Source organism: Dreissena polymorpha, chromosome 10 (assembly GCF_020536995.1).
Source record: "Dreissena polymorpha isolate Duluth1 chromosome 10, UMN_Dpol_1.0, whole genome shotgun sequence".
Classification (NCBI taxonomy): domain Eukaryota; kingdom Metazoa; phylum Mollusca; class Bivalvia; order Myida; family Dreissenidae; genus Dreissena; species Dreissena polymorpha.
The window spans coordinates 57,764,054-57,779,308 of NC_068364.1; the positions used below are offsets into that span (position 1 = coordinate 57,764,054).

At 33.6% G+C, this 15,255-nt stretch overlaps 1 protein-coding gene across 1 annotated transcript; it reads left to right on the forward strand.

The window, feature by feature from the left end:
• The first annotated feature begins 583 nt into the window (after positions 1–583).
• On the forward strand, positions 584–9,474 carry LOC127849147 (uncharacterized). Its single transcript, XM_052381867.1, has 2 exons — positions 584–808; positions 6,822–9,474. The coding sequence occupies exon 2, from the start codon at positions 6,823–6,825 to the stop codon at positions 9,472–9,474; it is 2,652 nt and encodes an 883-aa protein (XP_052237827.1). The 5' UTR covers positions 584–808; position 6,822.
• Positions 9,475–15,255: the final 5,781 nt, after the last annotated feature.

The following is a 15,255-nucleotide window of genomic DNA, read 5'->3' on the forward strand; positions in this document are numbered from 1 at the left end:
ACTTAAGAATTTTGTTTCAGTCAAAGGTCATTAACTTCGTCGAACATCAATTAACCGGAACACAACTCGAATTAATCTGTAGTTCAGGTATGTGGACCTACACACCAAAATAAGGCCAGCACCTTAAAGCGTTTCGGAAAAAATCCGGAAAAGTTGTATTTGTAAGAAATTTCCAAAGTCCGTCCGTTACTTCTTTAAAAATCAATCAATGGAAACAAAGCTCAAACTTTATCTGTAAGTCATGTAGATAGACTAACACACCAAAACCATCCGGTAAATTTATGCAAGCGTTTAGCAGAAAGTCCGGAAAATTGTTATTGTCGAAATAAGGTCTCAAGTCCATAACTTCGTTAAAACTCAATGGGGCAGAACGAAATTCGAGCTTATTCTGTAGCTCATACAGAACAAATAACATACCTAAAATCAAGTACATATCTCAAATCTTTAATCTAAAATGTCGGTTTGTTGTTACGATTTAGACTCCTTCTGTCAATAAGTTCTTGCTTTGACTAGATTTGTTTGTAAGTGGCGTCGCATTGATATGGGGAATAACTTTGTTGTTGTATTGTCGTATGTTCAGGCAGGGACCTATACAAACAAAGGGATGAGACACTCACTGAACCGAAGAACAAGCTATCGCGTTGTTACGCAAAAGGGAACGAGACTTGCGACCCAACGAGACTTCGCGCTTCGAGGCAAATTTTAACAGCCGCCATTTTGACAAAGCGAGACCGTGACAAAGCAATCGAGAAATAATAAGAGTACAAATTAACCAAGTGTTGCCAACACAGAAGTATTCATTGCAAAGGTTTGTTGAGTTTGATACATCTTATTGTTTCATTTGTTTTCGACTATGCTTTGTATTTACTTATAAAACAACGGTGGGTATTTTCACCAAATCATGCGTATCATTGTTTACACTTCCATAATCCGAGAAACGTGTGTCGTGGCTTTTTTCAAAAGGCTTGGTCAAATAAAGCTCTATACTATTGATTTTGGTATTCTTACAAACGTTACATTTCAACGCATTGTGTGATGCTAATTTTATTTGTATTGTTAGCAAATTCATGATTTTAAATGAGCACAAAGGCAATACAATTTAAGTCATTTTTTAATTTTTACCACTATCAGTTTCATCAACATATGTCGTGGCTCTTTTTGAAAGGCTCAGTCAATACTAGCCCTATATTAATCTTATGGGTATCTTTACAAACATTACATTTCAACGCATTGAGTGATGCTAATTTTATTTGTATTATTTGCAAATTCATGATTTTGAATGAGCACAAAGGCAATACAATTTTAGTCATTTTTTTATATTTTACCACTTTCAGTTTCATCAACATATGCCGTGGCTATTTTTAAAAGGCTCAGTCAATACTAGCCCTATATTAATCTTATGGGTATCTTTACAAACATTACATTTCAACGCATTGAGTGATGCTAATTTTATTTGTATTATTTGCAGAGGCATAATTTTGTATTAGCTCAAAGATTATACAACTTTAGTCATTTTTTATTTTGTAATCACTATCAGTTTGATCAACATATGTCGTGGCTCTTTTCGAAAGGCTCAGTCAATACTAGCCCTATATTAATCTTATTGGTATCTTTACAAACATTACATTTCAACGCATTGAGTGATGCTTATTTTATTTGTATTATTTGCAAATTCATGATTTTGAATGAGCACAAAAGCAATACAATTTTAGTCATTTTTTTATTTTTTTACCACTATCAGTTTCATCAACATATGTCGTGGCTCTTTTTTGAAAGGCTCAGTCAATACTAGCCCTATATATATCATGTTGGTGTCTTTACAAACGTTGCATTTCAATGCATTGTGTGGTGCAAATTTAATTTGCATTATTTGCAAAGGCATAATTTTGTGTTAGCTCAAAGATAATACCATTTTAGTCATTTTTTTTATTTTGTAATCGCTATCAGTTTGATCAACATATGTCGTGGCTCTTTTCGAAAGGCTCAGTCAATACTAGCCCTATATTAATCTTATGGGTATCTTTACAAACATTACATTTCAACGCATTGTGTGATGCTAATTTTATTTGTATTATTTGCAAAGGCATAATTTTGTATTAGCTCCAAGATGATACAATTTCAGTTATTTTTTAATTTTTTTAGTTAAACGTGTTATCAACATATGTTGAGGCTTTTTTCAATAGACTCCGTCAATAGTAGCACTATTTTGATCATGTTGGTATTTTTGCAAATGTTACACTTCAATAAATTGTGTGGTGCACATTTTATTTACATGAATTGCAAAGGCATAATTTTGTATTAGCTCAGAGATTATACAATTTTAGTCATTTTTTTTTAACCAGTCTCGGTTTTGAATGTGTATGTCAATGCTCTTTTCAAAAGGCTCGGTCAATAATTGACCTATGATAATCATGTTGGTATCTTTAGAAATGTGACACTTCAATGCATTGTGTGTTTCACATTTAATTTGCATTATTTACTAACTCATAACTTTGTATAAGCTCAAGGACAATACAACTTTAGTCATTTTTTAATTGTTAGACCGCTTTCAGTTTTGTATACATATGTCATTGCTTTTTGCGTAAGGGCCAAGGCTCTGTAAATACTAGCCCTATATTATTCATGTTGGTATCGTAACCCTTTCAGCGCTGGAATCGAATTTTAAAGGCCTTTGCAAACTGTTTGGATCCAGATGAGACGCCACAGAACGTGGCGTCTCATCAGGATTCAAACTGTTTGCTATTCTGAAAGTATTCTGTGAAAAAATCTAAGAAAATGCTAATTTTAGAAATTCAGCAGACGACACTTCAGCAGACGACAAATTTCCCAGCATGCTAAGGGTTAACAAATTGTACACTTCAGTGCATTGTGTGGTGTACTGTTAATTTGCATTATTTGCAAAGTTCTTGATTTGTTTAAGCTCAATGATGATACAATATTAGTCCTTAATCAATTATTTAAAAAAACAATTGAGATTAACATTTGTCTCCGCTTTTTCTTATGGATTGGTCAATACAAGCTATATTATTGTTTGTGTTTGTACCAATGTTACATTTCAATGAAATGTATGGTGCATATTTTAAATGCATTTTTTGAAAACACATAGCTTTGTAATAGCTCAAAGAAGATGAATGAAAGTTTACTTATCTATAGTTGTATTCAAACGATAAATTCTATTTTATGAATAGATATATCCGAAGCTGATTGAAATCCTAAAAAAGAGACATTTTGATTCTTAAGCACAACTTTTTTGTTAATTGGCAAATTCCAATTTCTGTAAACTGCTTCGTTATTTATGTTGCTAGAAACATGCAAATCCATCATCATAATGCCTTCAGTTTTCAAAATTCTCTCATTTTCATGAGCATGTATGCATGAATGCGTTGGAAACAGTTATTTGAAGCAATCGCTTATTATTTAAGACTAATATTGAATTGGTAAAAGACATAAACAGGACAAGTGCAACCTACAGCATAAATATATCAAGTTATGAGTCGCTCACACAAAGTATGAACCACTATTCAGAATGTATGTTATAGTGAAAAAATCACAGTACAATATGCTAAGGGTTGCGCATAAATTGTATTTATTAGAAATTGGTATTCATTAAGTTAACAATAAACAGCTTTGACTCATTACTTAGTAAGGATAAAATCTGGAATCAATTAGTTAAGGGCCAAAAATAGAAGGATAATTGCTGTACTAATATCTTAAATATCCATAGCAACACACCAATCAAGGAAGGTCTCAAATTGACACCAGTTACTAGTGCTGTATATTATTCCATACATAAATGCCTTTTGTGTCATACAGTTTATGGCTATTAGTGTGTTGATATGCACCTTATCTGTTATCAAGGGATTATCTCAATTTGATTATGTCTGGCACAGTATGATATTCGATGAGAGATATCCCTTTCCCAATTAAGTCAACTTTGCATGATAAACCTTATCCCTATGCCTGACAAAGGGGTGCCCCTATGACACCATGGTCCCATTCCCCCTTGGACAAACACCATGTCCTTGTTTTAATGTCATCATCATGATTAATAAAGTTGTATTTGAAGCTTTAATAAGCTTAGCAACATTTTCACAACATGAAACTAGTTTTATTTATTAAATAACAGGGTTGTAGATGAAAATCAAAATCAGTTAATACTTTTGAATGTCAATTTAGAAATTCTTTCCATTCAGAACTGGTTTTAGTACCCATTCTGTGCTGGTTATTACGCGCTTGTACTGTAGTGTAGAATAACAATAAAGGACATTAAAATAGTTTTTTGTTAATATCAACATGTGCTTTAAACATAGTAAGACAATTATATGTTCACAAATCTGTATTTTCAAAGAGCTTGTAATCCTGAGAATATGCAAAAGACTTGATGTCCTAATCATATTCAGAAATATCTTACTGACAGTACAGTAACTAAATGCTGGCGCATACATCCACGATTCGATAGAAAAATCTTCATATTCACTATCATCTTCCATCTACATCCATTTTCTGAATAAAGTTGTTAGCAATATCACATCCAAAGTGTTATAATGCCGGTTTGATATAAAGTGTGAACGAACATGTGACATTCCTATGCAACTCAATTTAAATGAAAATGGCGATTATATCAAAATAAAACTATTTTAAGCATTATTTTATTTGTATAGAACATAATATGTTATAAGGATAAAGATGTAATAAAGAGTAACATTTCCAGATATAAAATTCACATATCATTGGTATAAAATTAGAAACATATGTATCAACATTTAGGGGAAAAAAAACATTGAAGGAAACACAACTTTGAATTGTTACTTTCAAGCAAATACAAGAAACATTAAATGTTCTTGCCCTTCAGTTTCACTCAAATACATGTAATAGTTCTACAAAGCCATCAAATCCTGGTGACATTTCGTACAGGAGTTCATATTCTTTATTGACCTACCAATTGTATTTAGTTACGGCTTAGTTGATCGGCTGATATGCTTTTCAAACTTCCTCTGAGACTTTTTGATGGAGCTGACTTGTCAAAAATCTTTCCTCTACTTATTGTGCGTTGAATGGCCCTAGCCATAGCAAAACCTCTTATTGTTAAAAAAATCTCAAGGCAGTCTTCAAGAAAGCACATGTCACTGACATCCTCTTCAGAGGAAAACTCAGAGTAAAATAATTTGTCGGCATAGTGCTGAATCATGAAAGCTTCAAGGACCTTTTCCTTCATTTCCTCTTTTGAGGCAATGTTGTGTTCAGTGTATTGGTTTTCCCTGACAACACGCTCAAATTCACGAATCATGCAAAAGAAGTCTTCACATGGCTTCTTGAGTCCACCTCGATTCTTTTTATCATACCACACTGAAAATTTGTCAGTAAAGGATACTGCACCAGAAGAATTTGTTAATGCTGACACTGTTTTAAGACTTCTGTCCCTTAGTTGTTTATTTTTCTGTTTTGAGTGTTTTTTTTTCCAAATATTTGATAATGTACCCAGATATGTAGTATAGGACTTTGTTGTCTGAGTCACTTATTTCAGATACTTTTGCTGCAGATGTTTTTTCTTCAAGTTGCCTTCTTGCTTTAATAACTTCAGCAATTAATTCTAAAATGATAATTTGGAGGAAGTTGTTTATGTCTTTTGCACTTTGTGCTTTTACACTTGATTGTATCAAAATCACTCCTTTACTAACAATTTCCTTGTCAGTCCTTATACGGTGAACTGTTTTGAAGAGAAGTTCCCTTTCTTCTGTAGAAGATAGGTTGTTGTTTTTGTGACAGATTGTAATTATCTCTTCAAAATATTTCTCAACCTCCTTGTTCATCTCTAATTGTTCGGCGATTTCAGCCTCAATCGACTTTCCAAAAATATTGTATAGCTCATTTGTTTGGATGTTTTTTAAGCTGTTTGAGAAGGCTTGAGGGAAGATTGTCTGTAACTTAGTAAATTCTTCTTTGGGCCAATTACTGTCTTGTCCCTTCTGGTTGTCGTTTTTCTTGTGATCTGATGCTGAAAAATGTTAGGTTGATACTTGTTTAATCCTTTTTTACATCACTGAACAAACTATAGTATGTGACTGCAAATAATATGTGTTCATTATTATATGAGTCGTGTTCTGGGAAAACTGGGCATAATGCAAGTGCGAAACTGCACAGGCTAATCGGGGACGACACCTTCCGCCTTAATCGGATATTTGCTTAGAAGAGATTTCATTTCAACGAAAAATGTCATAAAAGTGGAAAGTGTCGTTCCTTATTAGCCCGTGCGGACTGCACAGGCTAATCTGGGACGACACTTTCGCACATGCATTATGTCAAGTTTTCTCAAAACAAGAGACATAATTTATAATCGTTCTCATTCACAGAATGTTTGGCCAATCTTTTTTTAAATATAAATTTTATAACTATGATCCTAGAAAAAAAATTGAAAAATTGCAAAGGTCATATTTCTTTATCATTGGAGAAAACATTTATTCTGAGATATTTTCAAGAGTTTGTTTCGACATTGTTAATGCTTCAATTAAGAATTTCTGAAATGTGTAGATAATTGTTATTCAATTACAGCAAAAAATCGGAATTCTTACATAAATATTTCAATTAATTTTATTAATATGTTGATACAACTAAGTACATTTTTATGTCCATCTGTCTGGTCGTCTGAAATTCCGTCACACTTTGCATTTAGGTTTTGCGTTAAGGTTGCGAAAAATGTGGAAAAAGTTGGCATAGTCTATTAGTCTTCCTATGGTTGCAAGCCATGTTTTCAATAAATAATGGTGACTGTGTAAACATTTTATTAACTGATTTTTAGAATATGTTTTGTTTTATGCTTTTAGAATGCCTAGAAAACGCAAAAGAGGATCCCTTACGGTGAAACGCAAGTACCACTACATAACATCTGAACAGCCAAAGGAAGAAAACCATGTTGCCAGTGAACCCCTGGTGAAAATTAAAGCTACAACAGATACTTCTACCCAGTCAGAAAGTGAAAATGTGCAGGTCACAAGTGATCATAGTTATGCTATTGATGAAGACTCCACATATGAGCTTGACTCCTTCCAGGAGACAAACATTGATAAGCCTGAAGCTGATGTGATGGAATGTAGTTCAGGGCTTCTAGAAATGGAGGTGGAGACGACAACCTTCTCAGACTTTGCTGTGGAACTTAAACTGCAAAATATTTCATCTCAGTTCGTTGTAAAGGAATCAGAGCAATCAATTCAAATGTTACAGTTGTACGCAAATGACAGTCTGACAGCAATCAAGCTATCGGTTGAAATTAAGAGTGATTTTACATGCTCTGTCTATGTGCATCGGAAATGCATTCCGAGATCTCACCAAATATGGACTGGACTGCCACAACATATCAATCGCGTTGCTTATGTTCTGGTGTTATTGGAAAGACTGTTAAAATTTGATGTCTGCATAGGAAATCCTGAGGTGGAATTTTCAAATTTAGTTCCCATTGGATCAGGGTTGTCCAGCAACAACTCCCCAGAAATTGTGGCGTACAGGGAAGGGGACTTCAACGCAACACATGCCAGTGGAGAGAGATATAATTCCACTATTAGATCTGTGAAATGTGACATGCTGTCCACATCAAAAAAGTGTACAGCCTGCAAAAAGTACTTTTACTTATTACAAAGCAGGAAAAATAGGGTTGAAAGCAGACTAAATTCGTGCCGAAAATACAGCCACACAAACTTTAAACATAGAGACATGACTAAACAGGAACTTAATATGAAATTAAACGAGCAGAAACATGAAATAAAAAATTTACAAACAGAGTTGTGGAAACAAAGGAGGGAATTTGATAAGATCATCACAGCAAATGGGATCAGTGTTGAAGGCAGTGAACATCATGAACTGAAAGACCTGATGGCAAGTTGTGAGACAGAATTTGAAAAATCGTTCCCGATTTCTACCAGCCGACAGCGTCTGTTTTGGGAACAGCAGATGTCTTTTGCCAAAAAGAAAGACAGTCGAGGGATGCGCTGGCACCCCATGATCATTCGTTGGTGTCTCTACCTTCGACAAAAGTCAGAAACAGCGTATGATGTTCTTCGCGAAACTGGATTTGTAAATTTGCCATCAACAAGGACATTATTTGACTATTCGCACTTCCTTAAGAGTGAAATGGGTCACCAGGCAGATGTTCTAGGTTTGTTGAAGGAGGAAGCTGTGAAGAGACACCTGTATGACACAGAGTGGAGGAATTATGTCGGTCTTCTCTTTGATGAGATAAAAATTAAAGAAGATTTAGTGTACGACAAACACACTGGACAGCTCATCGGATACTGCAATCTAGGCGATGTTGCCAATGAAATGATGCAATTCAGCGAAACAAAGAATGAAACTAAAAAAGAACTAGCAAAATACATGTTGGTTGTGATGCTGCGAAGTTTGTCTTGCAACTGGTGTTTTCCGTTGTTTGGTTTTGCAACGACAGGCATAACAGCCGATTTTTTGTACCCCATTCTGTGGAAGACAGTAGCGTTACTACAATTATCCCAAATTAATTTACATGTCTTGTTCTTCACTTGTGACGGTGCATCACCAAATAGACGGTTTTTCAACATGCATCGAGTGGGTATTGAATCTGTGGTATACAAGACGGAAAATCCACACAACAGTGACCAGAACATTTACTTTATATCAGATGTTCCACATCTTCTGAAGACTGTGAGGAACAATTTTAGTAACTCACATGCCCACAAAAAATCAAGAATGCTGTGGAGGAATGATAAAGACATTTCATGGATGCACCTAGTTCGTTTATTTGAGGAACATTGCGAGATGAACTTGTACTCTCCCTGCCCAAAGTTGTCGCGAAAACACATTGATCTGCTTTCCTTCAACTACTTGAAGGTCAGTTTAGCTGCACAGGTTCTGAGCGACTCTGTAGCTCTTGCCCTTGAGGAGTTGTACGGTCCAGAGGTCTCAGAAACTGTGCAGTTCATGAAACTATTCAACAAATTTTTTGACTGTCTAAATGTTAGGAGTTTGTTTGAAGGGAGAAATAAACGCAATGACAATTTACTGCCTTACACTAGTGTGGATGATGAACGCTTGAACTTCCTCACTAAAGATTTTCTTGGTTACATCAATAAGTGGGAGGAGAGCATTCAAAGTAGACCAGGAATTTTCAATGATTCCCAGCGGGCCCAGATGATTTTAAGCCACCAGACTCTCGATGGACTTAAAATATCTGTAAATTCCATCACCGAGTGTGTGAAGTTTATGTTAAGCAAGGGTGCTAATTTTGTATTGACCCATAATTTCAATCAGGATCCTCTTGAGCAACATTTCGGTCACTATAGACATAAAGCGGGATCAAATAATAACCCAACTGTCTATGAGGTCAGAAATGTGATGACAACAATGAGAACTGTCGACTCTTTGGCTGTACCAGTAAAGCAGGGAAACATTAAAAGGGGTGCGGTCGACAAAGAAAACATAGACCATTCCAAGTTAAAAAGACGAAAGTAAACAGAAAAGGTTGACTTTAACCCATTTATGCCTAGCGTCCTGAGAAAAAGAACATTGTAAACAGGGTAGACCCAGATGAGACGCCGCATAATGTGGCGTCTCATCTGGGTCTGCGCTGTTTGCTTAAATGAATTTCTTTATGAAATATTCTAAATATAGATATAAATATACTTGACACCCCTAATTTTGGAAATAAATTGATCCAATTTAGAAAGATGGGAGAGTCCACTGGGCATAAATGGGTTAATTATGTCAGGGACCTATACAAATATGTTTGTATAGGTCCCTGATTATGTTTGCATAAAAATAAATCTTTTTTTATGGAAATGTATGTTTACAGATTATTAACATAAGTTTCCATAAACCAATCATACAGATTTATTTGTATGCATAGATAATTCATGTAAACCTTTTCTGTAAATTTAACTTTTGTCAGTGCTGGGATGGTATGCACAATACATGAACCTCATACACTCGATGATGGAATTTTTTTTATTTCTGTACATTATAAAATATCTGCCATAAGTCCTAGAACAAAACTGGTATCTTTAAAAAGTAACTTGTATCCTATAAATATTTTTTAGCTAATGCAGTGAACTTTACTTATTGATCAATTTAAATGACAAGGATAAATCATTAAATAAATTTCGGTGTTATATATGTTATGAATTTTTATGCCCCCAAATGGTGGTGTATAGTTTTTTAACTGTCCGCCAGTCAGTCCGTCCGTCTGAAAACTTTAATATTGGTCATAACTTTTGCAACATTGAAGATAGCAATTTGATATTTGGCATGCATGTGTTTCTCATGGAGCTGCACATTTTACTTTTATATTGTCATGTTATTATAAACTGAGTTCCTAAAACCATGCAAATACTGCTTAATCACTGGTTCTGTATGTAGCATCAATGTCACTTGAATATTACCATTTTCTTTAAGAAATTTGTTCTCACTGCAGACTCAAAAGAACTTTGAATAATTTAGTTTGCAAAAGGTATTGATCGCATTGAATGAATAACTAGTATTGGATTTTTTGGGTATAACAAGTATTGGATTTGTTTATATGTTGTACATAATATGAATCTTTTATTTGATTTTATTCAGTTTGTTCAAGTGCGATTACTGAATGTAGACTACGTGCCTATTTATGTAAAAGTAATGTGCGGTATAGTTAAAGCATATGTCTTATCTTTTGGATCCATGTTTTTACATGTTGTACACTTGTTTTATATTTTAAGAAAGTGATTAGTTACTGAAACATTACATCCAACTAGTATAACATGTGTATTGTTGAATGTTCATGTAACATGTGTATGTTTTTTATGTATAGTTATTTTGTTGTTGTTTTTTTAATTTGAAGGTATTGTACATTAAATAATATTGTATGTATGAAACGAAAAAATAGTGTACTATTTGAAAAAAAAAATGCGAAAAAATAACTTACCATATAATTTGTATAATATTTACTACATGTAAGTTATTTTGTCGTATTTGTTTTTTAAAGCTAACAATATTATTTAATTTCCTACGTACAATATTATTTAATTTCCTACGAGCAAATATATCCCTCTAGCTCATCTATATATTTTTTTCGCATAGATAGTCGATGTTGGGATATAGATAAATGAAATTAACTAGTTTGTATAGATGGAGTTATTAATTTTACTTATCGATTGCTCTCTAAATAAAATGATTGTACTTTATATACTCTAAGGAACCATATCGCTATACATAAACTATAGTTTTGCTTTAGTATAGGTTGTCAACACAAGGATATTACTTATACTTAACTACAATTAAGTGTAGCATAGGTAGAGGTATCATTTATATCATACAGCTTTTACATTGTCAGTATTACTCAATTCTATATTTCTAAAATTTTGTAATTACGAATGAAAAACAATGCAAGTATATACTTTATGCAATTATATATGTCCTAACTTTATATTAATGTATGTAATTCTAGTTTTAAAAAAATCATTATAATTATATTTTTCACTTATGAACTTTGGTACAGACAGGGACCTATACAAGTATAAGTGTTGTTATTATTAAACTACATTTGACATTATGTGGTCACTATGTATTAACAATATTAACATTCTCACGAAAACATGTTTATTCCTTATATTGTAAATTGAACTTTTTTCGAAGTGATGCATGATTTGTATTTACTTCAAAAGCATGCTGTTATTGTAAATGTAATGTAAATGACGATTAGCTTAATATGCTTAAGTCAGAATAAACATTTATGTTCTATTAACTGCATTTAAATCTTTGTCCATAATTTTGTCAAAACCATTCTACAACACGTTTTATATTCATTTCTTTGAAAATAATTGAAGGAATAAAACACTAAACTCCTTTGTACACACTATTTAGTAGTAACTGTAAATGCCAGATTCAATTGTCTCATCATTATTACACCGTATCATGTGTCCACTGTTTTGGATATCTTACTTGCATGTGCGAGGATTTGATTTATTAATGTTGTTTTATTTATTGATTGTTCGAGATATATATGATAATAAAACGAATAAAACATGAGTATATATATATAGAACTACTAAAACACGAAAACCTTTCTTGTTTTTTGTCTGGTTTGTACGCAAAATGCAGAACTAAAAAATGCATCCAATATTTATTACCTCGTAAATTCTGTTGATGTTTTTTCATGACATGACCTCGAAATCCTGATACACTTTTATACTCCGCGCCACAAACAGGACAAATATAGCACAGCTCTTTCGTGCTTGCTTGCGATTTATTGTTTGCCTCATCATCAGTATAATCACCTAATACCAAATCTAAATCTATGTCGTCATCCCATGAAAGGAAATCTTTATGTTTAGAAGACATTTTCAGTAAATTCCATGAATCCGACGTTCACTATGACTTAAGGGAGTCCAAATGAATATTAAAATGACATTCGAAAATTTGCTGCGTCGGAGGTTAAAAGAACAATTATACATTTTGAGTTGTTTGCACTTAACATGTCTTGATAATGTTGCTATTTTAAACAAAACATGGTAACATTTTAATTCTATTAAACGACCGGTCTTTTGTACATGCATGTACGTGCGATAAACAACGGCAATTTAACCCTGGCGAAACAACCGGCAATTAATATTCATCAAAGAGTCCGATAATTGGGTGCCCGTTCGACATACTGCGTAATAATAAGACTAATTAATGATTGATTTTGAGATCAACAACACAACAATTAAACGAATACGTACTTGTTTATTTAACATAATATAATTTGAATCCGAAAAAACGTAACGCGTTAAATAAGCGAAATCCCTCGCAATCGATATCGTGTAGCCGCATTATCGCTACACAGGACCAATCGATCGAGATTATCAAATCTCGCGCACCGATTTATTATCGCTGCACCGGGACCAATCGATCGAGATTAAAGTATAGGTCCCTGATCTCGCGCACCGGTTTATTTTGCGTGCTGTAACGGGATATCGCGAGGTTGCTAATCCCTTTGTTTGTATAGGTCCCTGGTTCAGGCCGTAAGCATGCAGAATGTGGATGTACTAGAAAATCAACTCATATTCTACCTTGAAACGTCAAATGCACTCTATGATGACACCGGAATGTTTGCGACTGTTTTCTGCCTTTTAAGTTTTCACGATTTACTATTTGTGAATTTTTTGCCAAATGTATATATCATTAAAAACTATAACAATACTTGACAATGCTGTATTTTATTTCATTTTAATCAATGTTTTACACGCTGATAATATGGGACGCGTTCAATAAAAACAGGGCTACACGTACGTGCGTAATGTTAAATCCCATTATCTCATGTGCAGACCGCATATGGTAATCAGGGAAAACTTTTTCCGCCTACAGGTTAATTTCATTTAGAAGAGACTTTCTTTAAACGAGGAAATCCATAAAGCGGAAAGAGTCATTCCTGTTCATTAATGCCGACTGCAAGGGCCAATCTGGGACAAATCTTTACGCACATGCATTTAGCCCAGTTTTTCTATAACGCGTCTCCTATGCACATGGGTAGAACAGAGAACAGACTGGTTGATAAGATCGCCCTGGTTCTTGTGTTACTTTGTTTGATCTTATTTGCCAAATTTCGTCTTTATTCGATGTAAAATTCCTAGTTATGGAAATATAAGTTGGTGAAATATGTTCATATTCCGGTTCATTTTACGATGTTACGTTCAACATACACGTCCAAACTTAAACACTTATTATAAAAGCTTTCAAAGCCGTCGCTCGCCACGAAACAGCTGTACGGAGGTGACCCATAAAGCATTTGTCTCATACATTTGTAAGCTTAAGGTGAGATTATATGAAACCAGCAGGCTCCTTTCAATAGTTTTTTCGCATACACATGGCAATGTTTTGTGGGACTTTTATGTGATCTGAATTCAGTAGCGATCAGAATTTATATGGAATGTGATCTGTGAAAATGGGGTTTAATGCATGTGGGTAAATTGTCGCCTCATATTAGCCTATGCAGTCATTACAGGCTAATCAGTGACAAAACTTAGCTTGTTTGTCATTTTTCATTTACATAAAGTATATTTTAAGCAAAAATCCAGTTTAGGCGGAAATTGTCGTCCCTGATTAGCCTGCGGACTACACATGCTTATTTGGGACGACACTTTCCGCTCATGCATTAAACCCCCTTTTTACAGAGCACGGCTCATTTGAATATATGTAGGGTCCTATAATTTTAAAGAACATAGTAATTATTTACAAAAGTATTGCAATTATAACGTTTTATTTGAAGAAAGTAGAATACATAACATGTAAATAATCGATGTAATTAATCATGGTGACAGCGAGCTTAGCCATAATAAATTTATAATTTTTAATGATAATTTTGTTAAAGCTTATATTATTATAAATTAAACGATATGAGCGGGAATTGACCAGTCGCCAAATTATCGATCGCTCCGCCCACATAATCACGTGGTCTAGTGATTAGAAAACTCAGACAATCAGATCGCAATTATAGCGGATTACGTGAGGGAAATTCTATATTTGTAATGATGTATTATGCTCTTTTCTATAATATAAATTATTAAAGCCGCACACTAAACTAAACTGCTTTGTAAAACGTTAATACAATCATAAATACTTAAAAGAGAAATCGCGTAATCAAAATAAATGAGTTAACGGCAGACTGACTATCAGAAACGTCTCTTATACATATTATATAGGGAGTTGATGAAAAATCCGTTGTAAAAATGAGCATTTATTTCATATTGATTTTGAACTTGTATTCAACCGTCTGACAGTGAACCCGGTGGCTATTCATATATAATTTTGAAAATATTTTTATTAAATGCAAATGACATATCCATATCATGATGCTTTTTTTGTTTATTAAAAATGTTTAGATCTTTGTTTTATTGTGTTATTTTTTAAAAGACACCGATTTTTTTATTTAGATATAAATTGAATTTTGATTGTAACCACAATTTAATACAGGCCTAATTTCGTGGTTTCATTAACAGATAGTTTAATATGCATTTTATTTCATTTATGTTTAATGCGAGCCTGTTACATTTCACTATCAAAAAATGAAATGTTCGTATTACGGTGCTGTTCACGAACATACGAATTGAATACATTCAGCATTTTATGCATTTGCTTATTTATAACAAGATGGCCATTATATGTTAATTGCAATTTTCACATTTCTCCCCGTAACAATATATGTTGTATTAGAAATGTTGTTGTTGTATAATAAGCCGTACATTTTACACTTGAAGTCGCTTTAAGCTGGCTAAGCCGCGTTGA